Source organism: Cinclus cinclus, chromosome 2 (assembly GCF_963662255.1).
Source record: "Cinclus cinclus chromosome 2, bCinCin1.1, whole genome shotgun sequence".
Taxonomy (NCBI): Eukaryota; Metazoa; Chordata; class Aves; order Passeriformes; family Cinclidae; genus Cinclus; species Cinclus cinclus.
Window position 1 is genome coordinate 55,790,479 of NC_085047.1, and position 19,020 is coordinate 55,809,498.

At 40.0% G+C, this 19,020-nt stretch overlaps 1 protein-coding gene across 1 annotated transcript in view; it reads left to right on the plus strand.

The window, feature by feature from the left end:
* The first annotated feature begins 3,153 nt into the window (after nucleotides 1-3,153).
* Nucleotides 3,154-19,020, plus strand: part of CAB39L (calcium binding protein 39 like) — a 33,854-nt gene continuing 17,987 nt past the window's right edge. Inside the window, exons 1-3 of the mRNA XM_062487694.1 lie at nucleotides 3,154-4,642; nucleotides 14,408-14,572; nucleotides 18,825-18,943. Coding sequence (XP_062343678.1) covers nucleotides 4,541-4,642; nucleotides 14,408-14,572; nucleotides 18,825-18,943 — 386 coding nt within the window. The 5' untranslated portion in view covers nucleotides 3,154-4,540. The remainder of the gene's footprint in view (nucleotides 4,643-14,407; nucleotides 14,573-18,824; nucleotides 18,944-19,020) is intronic.

Sequence of the window (19,020 nt, forward strand, 5' to 3'; positions counted from 1 at the left end):
CTCATTCAGTCCTGTCCCTTGCTGCCAGACAACAGTGTCAAAAATTTATGAACAGATGCTCTGTACTGTGCCTGGTAGAGAAGGTAATTTGAAAACCTCAAAGCTCCAATGGGTGGAAACCTTTATATTTAAAGCTGAAGTTTTTTCATCAGCAGTTTATAGCCATTTGCTTCTGCATAAATAGTTATTGTTATTTAACCTGAAATAACTTTTTCAGCTTTCCTGTATTTTTATTCTAAACTTATGAAGGTGGGCACTTTTAGCCTCTGAGACATTCTAGTCTTCCGATTTTTCTGGCCATCCAGTGTTCTTCTCTCCACCCACTCTAACCTCTGTTGATTTTTCTTTACTCTGGGTGTTCAGGGCTGTGTGCAGTGTTCCATATGAAGGTCTATCAACACCTCGACACCTTCTACAAAGGCACAAATACCTTTGGATTTCTACTGTCCATTATTTCTGTGATTCATCACAGATTTGCATCTGTCTTTGTCACATCTGTAAAATACTTGTCTGTTTGTATATGTCACCAACTGCTTGTTTTCATCATTTCCCATGGTAAGTCCTCAGCTTGAAGCAGATATTCACAGAATGGTTTGTGTTGGAAGGAACCTTTAAAGATCACGTAGTCCAATTCCCCCTATCATGGATGTCTTCAACTAGATCAGGTTGCCCAGAGTCCTGTCTAATCTGATCTTGAGTGTTTCCAGGGATCTGGAATATCTACAAACTGTGTATCTACCATTCAGCATTATCTGATACTTTCTACTCTTCACTTTTATCCTATTTTTATTACCTTGGTTCATGACTCCATCCAGTTTCCCAGGTAGTAGTACTCCAGTCCAGTTATGTGTTGGTAATATCTTTGTATTTTCAGTCACCACAATTTTTGGATAGGCTCTTAATTTCTATGCCTCTCTAAATATGATCCCATCCATAGATTGCTCTTCTCAGTCAGATGATTTGATAACTTTCTTCTTCAACTATTTTTTGGTACTATATTCAAATCAGTGCATTTCCACTGATTTCCATGTTATCTTCCACGTTAGATACATGGATTCTACTGTGTTTTTCTGTTTAAAATATGTTTATAAGGGATTGTAGTATGAGCTACCTTTGGTGAGCCTGTGTTACATTCTTTTCAGTTGTCATTCATCTTTTTTTCAGTTACTTTTAGACTGGTTTCTTGAGAAAATGAAGCTTATGTGGTCACTCTGTCCTTTTCCTATCTTAATTCTCTTCTCATGGTAACTTTTGAACTTACTGTGAAATTTCAAGCAACCTTGACAGAGGACTAGATGCCTGGAAAATACCAAGTTCCAATAAACATACTGAAAATAAATGATGCAAAGAATAGGGCCTCTAAACCAAATTAGTGCCTCTACTGCACAGAAGAGGTTCCAAGAAAAAGCTTAGAGAGCAGAGAATTGATACAAAGAGGAGAACAGGGCAGAAATGTCCAACTGTGATAAAAGCTTCTTCAACAACAGTTTGAGCTTTCTTTGATTCTGGAAACTCCAGTCTTGCAGAGCAAAGCTGGAGGAGAGTAGTCCTTGTTTTGACACTTGCCTTATGGGATAGCCAGCCATAAGACTAAGGAATACAACTCCCAGATCTCAGCAGAGTGACTTTACCCCCATGTGCTTCTGCCTGCAATTGTGGACAGCACGTGTCCCCCAAGAAGATTCCTGCATGGGGAGCCAAAAGGTTCTGCAGCTGCCAGTATTTCTGAAGCGATGGATCATCTTTTGTGAGGTTAAAATCTGTATCCTGAGAAGGGATAAATCCAAGAATGTTATTTCATGCACGTCTGTGGCTCTTTCCCCTTTTCTCTCTGCCCCCCTCCACTTGCATGTAGCAGAGGCTTTGCTTTGTATATAAGACTTTGTATCTAATGAAGTAATGCAGAGACTTGGCTCTGTTCAACGGAACAAGGAATTAAACAGTTTCTTGAGTCCCTTCCTGCTCTATTATTGGTGTTTTTGCTGTTGTGATTAAGATGCTGGAAGGGTATGTAGTATAAAAAATGGTATTTTATCACTGAGCAGTGCTGTGGTGACTTGTTGGTGATACTGGAACTATGTGGTGGAAAAGTGCCTGCTCTATGGAAAAAATAGTGATTATTTTAAATACAGACACATTACAGCCATGTAGGTTACTTTTTGAGAGGAAATAATAGTTTATTATCAGTATTTCAGTTAGAAATGTGAACTTCATTTTCTAACAATCTTAGAGCCTCCAGCTCATGAGTACTTCATTAAAAAAAATCAATTTATCTTCTCCTTTACTTTTCTTTGTGTGAAGACTCCTGAGAAGAAAAAATGAAGGGATGACTTTAGCAATCTGAATATACCTACCCCACCCTGGATGAAAGAAATTCTTGTCTGAAATGCAACTTGCCTGTTAAGCTCCTGATTTCAGACTCTCTCTCTCTTGCATCATCATATCCTCCTGCCATGCCTTCAGGATAATAAAAACATGCACAATCAGGTCCTTCTCTAAGTGTATTGTGAATTATTAATCTTCTATTTGCACCACATGTGGGAGTACAGAGAGCTTAGCAGCATCTAAGCAACTTTATTGTATAATACTGGCATCACAGTCCTTTCCAGTGCTTGTGTGTAGCTGAGTGTGCCCAAGGTGAATTGTTAGCACACTCAGGCTTCAACCCAGGCTGAGGTGGGACTCTGCTCTGGTGACTGGTCCTGCCAAAACTTGCACCTCTGAGCTGCATGGGGAGCAGGACTCAGCAGCTGGGAGCTCAGCTGAGGAGTGCAGGAGAAATAAAAATGAGTTTGAGCAGGACCGTGAGGAGCTTGAAAATGGGAACTCAAAAGTGGTGAGGTTTCAGACACTGAATGTGAAAATATCCCTGTAAAACTGACCTAGCAACTAATGGGAGGTTATATGCAAACTCACCTGTAAAAGAACTTTTGGTTTAAATAATTAAATAAAAAGTTTAAAATAAAAAAAAGTTTAAATAAAACTTTTGGTTTAAAAGTATTTTCTGTGTGTCATAGAAACTCCTCCTGTAAAGATAATCTGCAAAAGTGTTTTGAAGTGTTTTTTATATGAGATTTTACGACAAAGACCGTATAAAATTTTTTTATATGGTTACTATTTATAGTTGCAGTCAACTGCATGGCTAATCTGGGTATTAATATCATAGATTATTTGGGGATTAGTAACACATGAATGTATGGCTCAAATGGGATCATATTTCCTGATGGGCTCTGTAGTGTGCCCATAGTAACAATGCAGGATGAGAGGAGTTGGTTCTTTGGGACCACTGGGGTTTTTTTTACACTGTGTGTATTGTGCTTGTTTAGTTCTCTCATTTGAAGCCTCTTGTATAAAGCTTTTTTAAAATTGAAAATGTCAGAGAATAATGGGATTGAAGTGGTTTGTTTGTGCATTTTATGTTTTCACAACTAATTTTACAATTGTATGTATGGAGGAATTGTGATTATTTTTCTTTTGTTGTGGAAGATGAAAGCTTGAGGGGTTTTTTTGCTTTTTTCTTTTTTGTATGTTTTGTTTTCCTTTTACCTCTTTTTTTTTCATTGTACAAACTGGAATGCAGTCCAGAACAGTGCTGAGCTTCTAACTAGAATGTATTTCCATCTGTAGTCAGTCATTGACTTCAATAGATCTTTGTATTGGACCCTCAGCAAAACCCATAAGAATTCAGAGCCTAAGGCTTTTTAAGATCAGAAACTGAGCTACTTGGTTTCTTTCATATATAAATACAGTGATGTGGTATTTGCCTTTCTAACCATACAGAAGAAGAATGTTTTAAATTAAACAAACAATCCATTTTCATTAAAATGCTCAGTCTGTCATTTAAATGACATGAATACATTTGTCTTTATATTTGGGCTTGATCCTCTGTTCCTTATTTAACTCGGGCAATGTTCTACCCAAGTGAGATCTGACCCACAGATTCTTGAACCCTGTCAGACTTATGGGATACCTTGAACTGCTTCCTCTCAAGGTCCCCTAAGATAACAAAGCAAAGTGACTGAAGAAGGAGAGATGGCAGAGAAGCTGGGACTCCAATTTACAGTGCTCTAAACAAAGGGTACTTTAGGTGTGCTGGCATCTACTGTTGGTTTTCTGCACTGTGATGGAGCTGGTGAAGTCTGACAGAAACCCATATGTGAAATCTAGTGGAGCCTGCCAGATGCGCGGTGTCCAAAATACCTTGGACATAGGTATGGACTTGCTGGAGAGATGACCTGCAGGAAACATCCAGCTCCTGTGCAGGTGCAGAGTAGTTGCTTTTCGTGTTCTGATGGTGGCTTGCGAATCCTCGATGAACTTGAGAAAACTAGACATGTGAACCTTTACTGCTCCAATGGGTGGCTGAAGCAAAATGTAATGCCTGAGGTGTAACCTTCTCTTGTTCATAAGGTCTTTGTGTGGTTTTATTGCATTTTTGTATAAACCTTAAATGCTGTTGTTTTTTTGTTTGTTTGTTTGTTTTTTTGTCTGATTTAAGGGAGTCCTATCCTGAAGAAAGAAATCCAGGTGAAGGAAGACCATGCCTTTGTTTAGTAAATCACACAAAAATCCTGCTGAGATTGTGAAAGTTCTGAAAGAAAACATGGCCATATTGGAAAAACAAGAAAAAAAGACAGACAAGGTATGAGGTAATGTTGTAGAAGACCAATAAGGTTTTTATGCTGGGAGAACAGCAGAATAAAGGGAATAATGTTTATGGTCACAGCCCTGGTTCTGTGAGTGCTTGCCTGTGGCTGTAGCTGTGTGTTTGAATGGTCCTGCTGAAGTCAGAGGGCTTTTGCATAAATAAAATATATAAAATCTGGAGGTCAGACAGAAAATGCTGAGATCCAAGAGCCTCTGCCAAAACTAAGGGTGATCTCCCACTACTTCAAACAGTAATTAATCTAGTAAAACAGCTCATAAGGCTGTGTGAAAACAATTGTACTGTTAATTGTTTTAGCAGGATAACAAATGAGGTTGCCAATTAATATATAAGTACCCACAGAGAAAGGCTCTATTTCTGATAAACACTGTTTGCAGAAACCAAGAAAGCTGTATGTGTCCAGGTGTGTATAAAAGAGATCTCACTCTGTTCATCCTTTCTAATGTTCTGGGTGCCAGTGCTTCCTAAAAGAGCTGTAATACTAATTTTCTATTTATAGTGCTAGGCTTTTGCTAATATTACTGCTCTCTTCTAATTCCATGACACAGACTTGAGTTATTTTCACTGCTTTTCCAGTGGCCACTTGATAAGGTACAGCCCAACACACAAAATGCTCCTTGTTAAGAATCTGTGCTTGCACTTTTTTTTGTTTTTCCTCTGAGACTCTGACCCTCTACACTATTGCTGTAATAGAAGTATATGGTTTTAGTTAACAACAGACTAATTTTACGTTAAAGGTGGCTGTCAGTGGAAGCAGAAATAGCTGATAAGGGACACTAATACATTTTCCATAGAGCTGATGTTTGCATGCATGCATGTTGTGCTTCCCCCACCTTGTGCAGGAAGTTGTATGAAAACAAACCCAACCCAAAAGGTAGGCATGGAGCCCTTTGCACCCTTAGTGAAATCCTCTGGAAACTTTTTGTTTCAAAGCAATTAGCTCAGTGTGTGTTAATTACGTAAGGTAAGTCACATGGATTTCTGGGAGGTCTCTGATATTTGATGTTTCATTATGAAATACCTTCAGTAACCTGAAAATGGAGAGAATTAATTTAACTCTGAACTGAAACATAAAATAAGTAACTAAATAAATCAACAGAATATGTTCTCCCCTGCTGAATTCATCCTTTGGAGCCTGATTAAAGAAGACATTCAAAGCAGAAACTCCATACTTGGGTTTATTTTTGATTTGCTTTGCGGAGTGACTCCTCTGGGTTGTGGTTTTGAGAATTTTTGATTTTGAGCTGGTTTGTATATTTGGGTGTCAGTGACAAGGAGAAATTTGGACTTTTTAGAAAATTGGGTGCTGTCTTGGTTTAGGGCAAAATTTAGGAGGAAACTTCTGAATTGGGTCCTTCCAGAAAGCAGATTTAAGTGGCTCTTCTCTTAACTGGTTTGAACAAAGATTTGGTTGAGAAAAGTGGAAAAAAAATGTTTGTTTAACAAGTAAAGTATTAACAAGCATAAAAAATGAATAATATTAAGCAATAAACTTCTTGCTGTTTTGAAGAGATGGTAAATTCAGAAAGTTTTTGTCATGGAGTGTAGCTTGGCTTACTCAGTCTCTTATTAGTCTTTCTGGCACTGGAAAATGCTGCGTCTTGGGCCTTGGTGGACCACAGGCAGGAGCTCTCAGTGTTTTTCTGGATTTTTAGTCTAGAGCAGGTTTAAACAGTTCTAAGAAAAAGGAAAAAAAAAACTATGGTATGGGGAACTTCTCTGTCTTAGCTAGCTAAAAATGAACTAAAAAGCAAAGGAGAGCTTTCTGTTGCTGTCTGTGCCGCAGACACTATCTGAGAGAGGGAAAACTGAAGCTCTTATGAATATATATTGAAAACAACCACCCCAGACATTCTATCACTTCTCTTTCTCCCCCCTTCACTCTCAGATCTAGTTTTAAAGGTGCAAAACCTATTTCTAGCCTAAACAGATGAATGGGGATACAATTCAGCATTATAAAGTCACCCCAGGACAAGTGCTCAATGTACATTTTTTCATACAAGTCAGAACAGCTGGTGTGTGTTTTCCTCACAGAGTGAAAGATACAGAATGTTTCCCTGGTGTCTTAGAATGGAAACAACTCGTGAACTTAATGGTGCTTATTTTACAGGAATAGGTTGGATTTCACTTAGTTTTTATGTACTTCATTGCTATAGGGTAGAAGCTGTTCCTGGGGTGAATGTGGGTGATCAAGGGAGACGAGAAAGGGGGAAAAGGCAGTCCCTTCAACAGCAAGGCAGAAGGTGGGGAAAGCTTTTTTTTGGATTGGTTGAAGTTTAAGTGGCGTGTTGACTCAGGACTTTGTGCTGTGAGATTAAGTGGAAATGTCAAAATGGAGGCTGTTAATTTAAGAATCTGTGTTTGGGATTATGGTTTTCCTCCAGATATACTGTGAGAGATGCCCACTGAGGAGCAGCCCTTAGATTTGACCATGAATAACTTTTGGTGGCCAGTTGCAAGTCAAAACACAGACCACAGAGAGGCTATGAAGGGGGAGGAAGTGGCACATGAAATGTAAATTGCATGTGGAAAAGCTGAGGTGATGAACGGATGGGATGGCAGGTGATTAGAGAAATGCAGCTGTGGTGGCCATTTCTGCCCATCAGCACCAGTGTTCTGTGTTTCATTTTCTCACACAGCACTTTTTGGCCTCCTTTTTGAGAGTTAAACCTGCAGATGAGGCCAGCAGACCCTTTTCCTACATGTCAGAAAGGACTACTTGTACTAAACTCTGTGGGCTGCACTAGCATCTGTCTCCTTAGATAAGGGTTGAATTCTACCCACTTTCTCCCCGTGTCTAATTTTTTTTTTTAAGTGTGAATATGTGTAATGTTGCCGTAGTGCTTTCTAATGCTTTTTAAACACTCCCAACTGAAAAAAAAAAATAGGCTAAATTTTGATGTTTGGTACTTACTTTTATATGTGGGTTTTCTTGTTTGTTTGCTTACATGGATACATGCATGCTTAAAGCTTTGCCATTTTCTCAGCTACATTTTGATGGTTGATAGACCATAGGTTGGGAAGTGCCAATCTGGCTCCTTTTCCTCTGAAGTGCTCTTTCTAATATTTCATTTTTACAAATTTTTTAAAAAATATCTATTTTAAAGGTGGGATTGCAGCACTGGCAAATTTATTGCAATAATTGGGAGGTTAAGTAGGGTAAGACAGACCTGAAAAAGTGGACTTAAGCCTTCTTTACCAAGAATCTTCCTCTCCTCCAACATCTGAAATAAAATAAGGGGTTCTTGGAGCATATGCAGTTGCTGACATCCTGTTTGGACTTTGATGTGGTGAAGAACAATTAATTTTTATTACAGTATTGTATAGATGTCATTACAATTTAATCTCAGTCATGTAGAACCAATCGGTCCTTGAACTTAATGAGAAATGCCCACTCTGGAGCTACCTAGAAAAGCAGGAAAGTATTTAAACACGTAGGAAAGGAGGCCTTCAAAACTTAGACTCTCTTCCTTCCTTCTGACACAAACTCCCATAGCATTTGGAGGATGCATTAAATAGGGATGAAGAGAAGAGAAGAGGAGCCATGGCCAAGAGGTCATGTCTGTTGAACCTGAGGGAGAATGGGCACTTAATTTATTACTGGTGTGTCACTGTGCCTTTTGTTGATGGATATTGTAAAGAAACATTGATAGAAAGGGTGCTTGACCAACCTCACAAAAAAAAGAGATGTGACACCCTGACTTCTCAAAGCCTTGTGTTCAGCTGCTGAGCCCAGTCAGCACAAAGCAGTGAGGGTGGCATCCAGTTTGTCACTGAAGGACGTCCTTGAACACATCACCCTCTTGCTGCTAACCAAACACCTTGGGGTGTGGCAGCCTGACTCAGTGCCGTCTGTAGTGCCTACAGGTTTGGTAACATTTTCTGAACCTGCCCTGCAGCAAAAGCCTTCCAAGTGTCACAGGCTTTTAATTTAGTGTAGCAAACGGATCTGAGGTTGGTTGAAACTTGGTGTAATCTTTGCCTGTGGTTTAGATGGGATGAAAGATTTTCAGTTTCTGGTGTAACTGATCCAAGACAAAGGTTTATTGGGAAAATGAACACCAATGCGTTAGAGCAGGTTCACAGCACTGTGCTGAGTGCTTTTCTGCCAGGCAGAACTGCAAGCTGCAGTACCTTTAGTCAGTGTTCAGAAGCACGGTGAAGTGAGATGTAAAATAACCTGAAGTGTCTGCACTTCTGCACCTTTCACTTAAATCTCTCTAACAGGACTGCTTGTTCAGGTAGGTCACTGTAATCTGTCCTCTCTTTCATCTCCACATGCTGTAACAAATTTGGTGCTGTTCAGAAGGGTCAGGAGAGCAGCATTTTATTAAGGCTACAATTAAAAGACTTCAAGATATCTGGAACAAATACTGCTATCAATAAATCCTGCTTTTTTACATAGCAACAAGGGAGCCATTCCTGGCTGCTGTTCACCTTGCTGGCTGCTGTGTGGGTAAAGCTCTGGGGACTGCTGTGTGAGATGAGGTGCATGCGGAGGGCTCTGTGTGCATTTGCATGGAAGAGCCGTTGCGTGACTGCCGGGAACGTGAGTACTCATGGATGCGATTCTGCAGCTGCCAGAACCAGTTGCAGATTTGCTTTCCTTTTCATTGTTGCACACTGAAACCGAGGGAATGAGATAAGAAGGGTTTGGCACCCCTTCCTCCTAGCTCTGTGTGTCCTGGGGTTTTGTGGAGCGTTTCATGTTTCAGCTTCCCTGTTCTGCTAAGGCCTGCTATTGCTCTAGAGGTGGGAGAAACTCCAGATACTATCAGGTTACGGTGCCAGGAGTTTAAACCTGTCTCTTCTGATTGCTTTTATTTTTTAAGGACCTTTAGAACCTTTAGTTCTGCCTTAAGTGCAGGATTAACAGTGGGAAAGGAATTTATGTCCAGGTGGGGCAATCCTGTCTTCTCCATTTGATCACACATCCTTTAAAAAGGTGTTTCCCTCTTGTGCTTGCTTGGCCAAGTTGTCTTTGCCAGCTCCCTTGAGTACTAGTCCATAATGCTTTGCTAAATGAAAGGCATCAGGCCTCCTGCTCCAAAATACCCACAATTTGGCCCACTAGATCCATTTAGCATGAAATGGAATCATGAATAACTCAGTTGAGGTGATCCTGAAGTTATGTGGTTGCTGGATTCAGATTCTGCTAATGGCGTTTCTTGGGAATCCTTACAGTTGCACATAGAGCAAGCTGTACTGGAGCTGCTTTTTAGGAGAAAAATTGGTTTGAATCACACAGTGAGAATATTTTTAAACCAGATAAGAGTGAATCAAGGAGCTTTATGGTTTTAGTTGCAATATATGGCATGGAGCACTGGCAGATCACTGAATCACATGTTGGAATATTTAACATTGCATTGGCAGGCATCTCTCTGTGTTACTGTCAGCTGCTGTGCAAGAGAGAAACAGTTTAGAGAGAGATTTTCGACCTGGAAATGTGCTAGGTACACAAACAGAAGCTGTATGCTCCTATTTGCCATATTCTCATGGCTCTCCACAGCCTATCCCACATGTGAAGATCAATCAGTCTTTCAGGGAAGATTTTTTCATATAGAATTTCAGTGAATAATTTCTCTGTAAGCTCCTTTCTTTATGTTATGTTCCCGTTAAGTCAACAGTGACAAAACCTTGATCTGTGAGGAAAATGAAATGAGACAACTATCTTCAACTTATAAAATTTCGAGCTCTGGATGAAGCTGTTGGTAGGTTTAGAAAGACACATAAAGGCTGACAAAAAATAAGCTTTATGAGGAGGGGATGTTGAACATGTTTATAATGTAACATAGAGAAGTTATGCAGGCTTGTCTATACTCTCTGTTTTCCTTCTCCAAGGCTGTTGTAGTTCATCTAGTCCAGTGGGGATGGCAGAGTAATCCAAGGATTGTTAGATTTCAACATTTACACAAATCCTGTCTTTCAAAATGGACCCAAAAACTTCCTGTGGGTTGGTGGCCATTAAAAACTACATTCTGTGGATGCAGAATCAGTTCTTGTTGGAAAGAGACTTGTTGGAAGGACCAGAAACTTGGCTTAGGAGGTCGAGATCCTGACATCTGTGCAGGAACAGCAGTGCAAATGCTGAACTCGTGTGTATGCTGGCAATCAGCTTGAATTGCATCCTTGCTTTTTTGTCCCTAGCTGCAACTTTTGACTGTCCAAAATTAAGCATATCACACTTTCGACATTAGTATGTGTATGTATAAGCTGTTCTGTTTAGGATCATGTGTTTAGTTTTCTCCTTTCCTTCTTTTTCCCCCTCTATTCACAACAGCCTCTCTAAATGGCACAAATTCAGTCATGATGGAGGATAGAGGATAAAAGGAAAATCTGCTGGAAATAAGGTTGTGCTTAATTGCAAGCATGAGACCAATGGCTGAAGTGCCTTGATATTTCATGAAACTGTTTCTTTTTCTCTTTTTCATTGTAACTTCTGGTGGAGTGATGGTTGCAGCACTTTGCTACTGTTGCTCTTGCCAGTGACAGAAAATAAAAAGTAGCATGGAAGTCATAATAGTCTTAGGGGTTTCTAGCAATTGTTTTTTTTTTTTTTTTTTTTTTTTTTGGCGCCTAAAAATTCTGTTTTGACATCACTGGGGGGAGGATGTCTTGCTGAGGATTTTTGTTGGTTTTTGCAATTTTTCCTAAAGATGATCAGGACCTGTCTGACTTCTTATGCAGATATGTATCTTGTATTGGGCAGGTCTTTGGATCTTGGAATGTCTTTTTTTCTCTCTGAGTCTTAAGAAAGTTTCCATCCCAGAAACAGAGCTTATGTACTTAAGGTATTATTTTAAAATTGCTGTGAGATTAAGTGGAAATGTCAAAATGGAGGCTGTTAATTTAAGAATCTGTGTTTGGGATTATGGTTTTCCTCCAGATATACTGTGAGAGATACCCACTGAGGAGCAGCCCTTAGATTTGACCATGAATAACTTTTGGTGGCCAGTTGCAAGTCAAAACACAGACCACAGAGAGACTATGAAGGGGGAGGAAGTGGCACATGAAATGTAAATTGCATGTGGAAAAGCTGAGGTGATGAACGGATGGGATGGCAGGTGATTAGAGAAATGCAGCTGTGGTGGCCATTTCTGCCCATCAGCACCAGTGTTCTGTGTTTCATTTTCTCACACAGCACTTTTTGGCCTCCTTTTTGAGAGTTAAACCTGCAGATGAGGCCAGCAGACCCTTTTCCTACATGTCAGAAAGGACTACTTGTACTTGAAAGCAAAGTTATTAATGTTTTTATTTCTTATCTACAAAATTCCAGAGATATTCAAACCCAGCCCAGCAGAAAGGACAGAAAGCTAAAAATGTATGGGCTTTTCCTTTGAAATGAAAATATTTCCCCATTTCTTATGAAGATCTAGAACTTTAGTTTCTAAAATAGAGCCCCTGGTGTTAATCCCATCTGTACTCTGTGGGATATCTTAAGTGACATGCCACTAACATTTGAGATAAACATAGGCTCTTTTGCTGGGTGATGGTAAGGAACATCAAGACTTCTGCTGTCAGAAGTTATCACATAGTCATGCTCATTTGCATGCTGCTCATGCTGACCTATCTCAACCAACAGAAAACTGCAAGTAGGTACAAAGAGATCGGAGGAGATCAATTCTTTATGCTGTGCAAAATCAATGCTTAACTCTTCCAGGTAGCTGCAATGTAAAACATCTGTGATTGAAAATGTTGGGAGATGCCTCTTCAGAGCACTGTGGGGTTATATTATGCAATTGATGGGGTGGTATTTGGAAGCGTGATGTTTTTCCTTTCAATATATGTGAGAGATATATAGAAATTATCTCAGAAATTATTGATCTGGCTTTGAACATCCATTAATTTCCAGTTAGCTTTCACTACTACTTTTTGCCACTCTTGGGTTTTCTGTGTTTGTCTTGATATTTTTTTTCATCTGCTAACAAAAGGCTAACTACCAGTTAAGGTTTTTCAAATATGTGAAATGCAGTCCTGTCTTCAGCATCCTGCTTGGCACTTTGCTGTCATTCTCAGCTTTGCTTTCAAACCTGTTCCTTACTTCCTTCCCACTCCCTGCCAAAGAATCCAATCAACCTTGCTGCAGATCATGTGTGTATTAAATATAACCCGACCCAGAGGGAGCCATTACCTCCGTAGCCCCATGGCTGGAGCAGGTAGGATTTACAGTGCACACATTCACTCCTCTCCTCCACAGAGTCTCTATTTGTTCAATGTGGAGCAAAACTGTGAGGAGAGCATAAGCCAGAGCTGCCATGCTGCAGCCAGTGGTCATTTTCCTTGAGAAGTGGGGTATTATCTCTCACATCTGATTTAAACCAGCTGACTGCATGAATGCTAAGCTGTTACCTGTTTACAGGCAGGTCTCTTTCCTTTCCCTGTTGTAATCCTCCTGGTCAAGATACTTTGTAAGGTAATTCCAGATTCATCCTCTACATTAGGTACCCAAAACATTGCAGAGGATTAGTATATTCTAGGTGGGAGCAAAAGATGTGAGAGATCTATTTTACTTCACTTGGTGGCAGCTGTGGAGTTTTACTACAGCAAACTGTTTAATTTAAATTTCTCAACCTGAGACTGAAATGCCTGTGAGCTCAGTGAGCAAATCCCTTGTGGGAGATGCTGGCTCAAACCACACCTGATGAGGAGAAATAGGTGGTGGCAATGCAAAGCTGTCAAGCTTTGGCTGGGATAATTTTTTTTTCTAGTAGCTGGTAAAGTGCTTTGTTTGGAACTTAGGATAAGAATAGAGTTGATAACACTGATGTTGTAGTTGTTCCTAAGCAGTGATGCAAAGTCAAGGCCTTTTCTGTTCTTCACTCCACCCCACCAGTGAGTGGCCTGTGGGCACAAGAAGCTGGGAGGAGACACAGCTGATCCCAGTGGACCAAAGGGGTATTCCATATCACATGGCATTATGCTCAGTACATAATGCTGGGGGGAAAGCTGGCCCAGGGCTGCTGCTTAGGAACTAGCTGGACATTAGGTGGTGATCAATTACGCTCTGCATCACTTGCTGTTTATTTTTGTTGTTGTTGTTATTGCTACTATTTTTTTCTTCTTTTTCTTTCCTATTAAGTTATTTTTATCTCAACCTAAAAGTTTTCTTCCTCCCCCCAGTTCCTTCTCACATCCTACTGAGAGGGAGTGGGCAAGTGGCTGTGTGGTGTTCAGCTGCCTGCTGGGTTAAGCAGTACCACAGGGCTGCGAGGATTTATTTGGGTTCCCAGCAGAGGAGCTGGGACAGCACATCAGGAAGCAGTGGATGGGGAGGCAGCCCAGCAGCCACCCCTCTGGTGGGAGCAGCCACCTGGTTTGGTAACTTCATCTGGCACCTCTTGCCCTACCTGTGTCATTGGGGAGGACATTGGGGAGGACAGGGAGAGCAACGGTGAATTTGCTGCTGCCTCTGCAAGGCTGTGTCTTCCTCCAAACCTGTCAAAGGATCTCACTGGCACTGGTTGGCAATTGCTCTCTTGGCCCTATTTTATGGCCGTGGTCTGTAAGTGATGGTATGTCATGGTTTAATTGAATTTATCTTGGGTAAGGCCTGCAGGGTACAGTATGGATGCTCCAGCCTCCATGATTACCTAAAATTATGGTATCATTTTGCAATAGATAATGATCATTGTAAGTACATTTAGAATCATTTGCTTTGAAATGCATGTATTTTAAAAGAACACCTTTTTTTCCCCCGTTTCATTTTTTTAAAACTAAAACTCATTACCTGTTGGCATAAAGGCATCAGAGGAAGTGTCAAAATCTCTGCAAGCAATGAAGGAAATTCTGTGTGGGACCACAGACAAAGAGCCACCCACAGAAATCGTGGCCCAGCTGGCACAAGAGCTCTACAACAGTGGCCTTCTAGTGACACTTATTGCCAACCTGCAGCTGATAGATTTTGAGGTAGGTCAGCATCCATAAACTTTTTTTCATCTCCTTGGTCTTGGTGTTGTCAGGGACTAGAGTAATATTTTTCTGAAGTCTGAATAATTTCATTGCATTCAAAACTGTTTTCCACAGGCTGAAGAAAGTTGCTGCTCTAAATTGGTTGGTGTCCTGAAAGACATGCTCATACACTGGCAGTAAATCTGGATTTTTTTTTTAAATTTAAACCAAAAACAATAAAGAAATATTGCCACATGTATCCAAACAAGACAGGACATGATGTTGGGAATACTGTCTAGGACCAACCTCGGAAACTGCAGGGATGATCTTTGGGACAGCGCAACTAGAGCTGCCTGCTGTCTCTGGAGAGTGTCTGATCTAAAAAGGGTTCAGGGACAAGTCATAAAAATAATTGGAAGCATGGAGAATTTCATGTGACAAAGACTGAAAAAATTAAAATGGTTTAGTTGGGAGGAAAGGAATTGAAAAACATGTTAAAAACAGACAGCAGGTCACAAGGTAATTTGTGTGTCCCCCACTTAACTGTTTGGACTAAAAGAAGAAAGGAATTGAACTTTTTTTTCACGGCAGAAAGATTAATATAAATGAATATATACATATTATTTAATTTTATATATTTATATATAAAATTAAACATTCTCTGGGACTACTCACCAGCTTTGTTGATAAAACAAAAAAAGTAGTAAGCAACCACTACAACAACTAAACTTGCTTATAATTAAGGAAGAAAAGAGTTATAGTAGCAAAGGTTGCAGTAATTCAGGATAAATATCAACCCTGATAATTTACTGTTGACTGGTAGGGATGGGAATAAACTCTGTCACTGTCAGGTCATTGTCATTCTTGTGGTTTGCAGTCAGCTGGGATAGTGGCCCCCTAGGACTTCTGTTATGAGTTCCATGATTTCTGTGGCTCCTGGGTGCTGGTGATTCCTCACAAGTGTGCAACACCATCAGTGGGCAATTCCCAGCTCCCAGGAGCCAAACCTCCACATCTGAGGTCTGGAACAGGAGCAGTACCCAATGTACAGGCAGCTGCTGAAGAGAAAAATCAGTTTTTCAAAGAGATCTGATGCGCTCAGAGATACTTTTTGTGGGAGTCATGTGTAGATGTTATTTTCTTTCCATTTTGTAAATTAATGAAAGGGAGGAAAATGGGTGATTTATGTTTCATTTTTCCCAATCCACACCCTACCAGCAGTAAATCCAGGATCAAGGGATGATTTATTTATTTTGTATTAATTTTTGAAAATGTTTTTAGTGGAATTCTCTCACTCTTGCCTGGGTCTTAAGTTCAGGAGGGTTTTTTTTAATGCTTTGTCTTCTCTGTGTCTCCTCTGGTTATTGTTAAATGTCTGATTACAAAAATACTCAATACCCAACAACCCAAGCCCTTGAAAAACCCTTTAAGAAAAGTGGAGAAGAGGGGAGGAGAAGAAACTGTTAGCATGGAAGGGACACTTCTGCATTTTTTTAGTTGTATGACAGTCTGTATTGCTTCTGCCAGAAAAAAAAAGTTCTGTATGAACACACTGAACATACAGTCTTTAAAAGGAAGCACAGCATGAAATACCTAATCTGTTGCTGAATTGCTGTTATTACAAACCAATCTCACAATTCTTATTGAAAAATGTAATTTTTACTATTTGCAAAAGTTTTGCAGTCATTTAGCCAAGCTGTTATACATGTTCTTTGGAGAAAACACTAGAAACCAAATGTCACTGAACAAGAGGACAGAGAGTAAGAGCATGTGCTTCTTTGTCTTCATGTCTTCCCACTGACTTTTCCAGTTTATCAACTTTTCTGTTTCCATTTTGTTATATTGGTGGCCACAGTTAGTATTTAAGTTTCTTCGTTGAACGAGCAATATCATCACTCTTTAACATGCAAGTTATTTTTTTGATCCGTATGTAATGGTAAAAAGCAAATCATAGCCTACTGAAAATCTGATTTCTGAAGGCAATAATATTACTTTGCTTTGTCCTGACTCCCTGTGTCCTCCTCACCAGCCCTGCTGCCCACTTTGATCCCAATTTTTCACAGCTGAACTTCCCTTTGAAGATGTGTTTTCAAAGACTGTGTAGGGGAGACTTGTACACATCCATCACATATCCATAGAAAACAAATGTTTATTGCTTATGCCACTCAACAAACAAGATATCATTTTAGTGATTATATTATTATGAAGCATTAAAGTCAGGCTTGGGCAGGAGCCCAGAATCAAGATCAGACTGGATTTTTAGAAATTTAAAATGTGAAATTTAGTTTTGAACTTTGAAGAACTTTGAGGCAAATGTGCAAACAGAAGTCAACTAAAAATGTAGCTGTTTCTGTGTGTAAGCTTAAAACTTCACAAAGTGTAAAGCCCCTAAAAGAGGCAGTAAATAACTACAAGCCCAGGACTGGTGATTTTATAATCTTTCCCCTACTTTGCCTTGAAGGGGCTAAATTATGGTATAAGTATTATACAATCTTTTATTTATATAATGCATCCTTGGCAGTTTTTTTGTTCTTGTCTAGACACTTTCTCTTCATGTTGCCTTATCTTGTGCTTCAGTGGCCATATGTGTTTCATTATATGACAAAATTCAATTGCAGATCTGAGTAAGGAGTGTTTCAAGAGTACTCCTACAATTTTAATGTATGTCAGGTGGTGAGGGAAATCTGTTGTGGTTCCCTCCTATCTGCCTCCATTCCATCCTGGACAACCCATGGAGATCAACTCTGGCTTTCACTATCACCGATCTGTAGAAAACTAGCTATAATTGGATACAAATTATAAATATATCTGTATCTATCTCCTCTCTGCTCCTGGGTATTATGCTGCAATACACACAGTATTAAGTAACTAATATAAAATTCGGCATAGAAGATCACTTAATTTCTGGCCATCTTTGCCTCACCCTTTCAACAGCTCTTCTCAGAATTGTTTTTATCTTGGAGTAACTGCTGAAGCCCGTGGGGATCACAGGATTCCAGGCATATAATATGGGTGTTGTAAAAGATAGGGGAGAATGGGCTGACTTTATACAGAATTAGCCCATTTGAAATTATGTCCAAGGGTCAAAAAAAGTGTTGCAGACAAAGGCAGAGGGACTGGCCTGCTCTGATTTGATTCTCCTGTTTAATTCCCAGAGTCTCCAAGTCTCCAGGCCAGCTGGGCTGGAATAAGTAGGAAAGCAGAATATTTTGTGTTCCTCAGCACTGATTTATTTGTAGAGGTGAAACCAGGGAATTTTCCTCTGTGTGAAACTATCTGCTCCTTGGATTCAAACATTCAATAAGTTCTCTGCCAAGGAATGTTTGTCCTCCCAAGACAGATCAATGAGCATGTACAGATTACAAGTGACCTTTTGCTTTAGCTTGCCCTGTGCATAGTGACCTACTATTGACTCAGTGCCCTGGTTACTGGTCCTTAGTGCAGCCATCTCCCACCTCCCTTAACTTCATACATCTATTTGTCTGCTGCACCAGGGGGGAGAGCAGCAGGGGAGGAAGGAGATTTCTAATGCAAGATGCATTGGTGAACCCTGTGGCTGAATAGAACATGATTTGGAAACACCTTCTGGAAAGCTGTTTGCACAGGGAAGCATTTGAAGACAAAATATGATTGTGTAGATAGGTGCATACAGAGTGGCATTAGGACAAAGAGAAGGATTTTAGTTTTGATTAAATCTGAGACACGGATGTGACGCAGCCGTTTCATTGGTAGTAGTGATTTCATTTTTCATGGTAAATAATGGGCACATTCTTATTTTCAGAAATGTAATCAGACTTGTAGTTGTTTGCATTTGATTAATGAGAAGCTGTAGCTTTTTAAGCATAGGCAGTGTGCAGGGGTTTGGTACCAGCTCGATTCCTCCCATTTGGAGCCTATGGGAGTAACAGCACACACAGCAGCAGCACGCTTGGCTCAGGGTAGTGGCTTGCTCTTATGGTGCTTTTGTGCTGCTATTTGAAATAGCCAGGGACTTGGTTGACAGTGTGAGAGGAATGCACATCTTCCTTTAGGAAAAAAAAAGGTGCAGATGGGAGTGGGGAAGTCAGAAGCCTTCAGAGGAGGGAGCCTTCTTGTGGCACTGGGGAAACAGCAAATATGAGGCAGAGAGACTGTGGAGAAAAAAATAAAAGGCTGACCTGTTCTGTTTTCAGTTTCTTTTGTACTTTAAATCAATGTTATAATAAATAGTTGTTTGTTCATGTTTTTCTAACATGATATATTATAAAGATATATTTTGCTTCTTTAACAGGGCAAAAAGGATGTTTCCCAGATATTCAACAATATCTTGAGAAGACAAATTGGCACACGCAGCCCTACTGTGGAATACATTAGTGCCCATCCACATATCCTATTCATGCTTCTAAAAGGGTAGGTGCTTTAATTTGAGTTTCATTAAAGAGCATTGCCTGGAACATTCTGGCATTGCAGTTGATCTACTTTCTCAC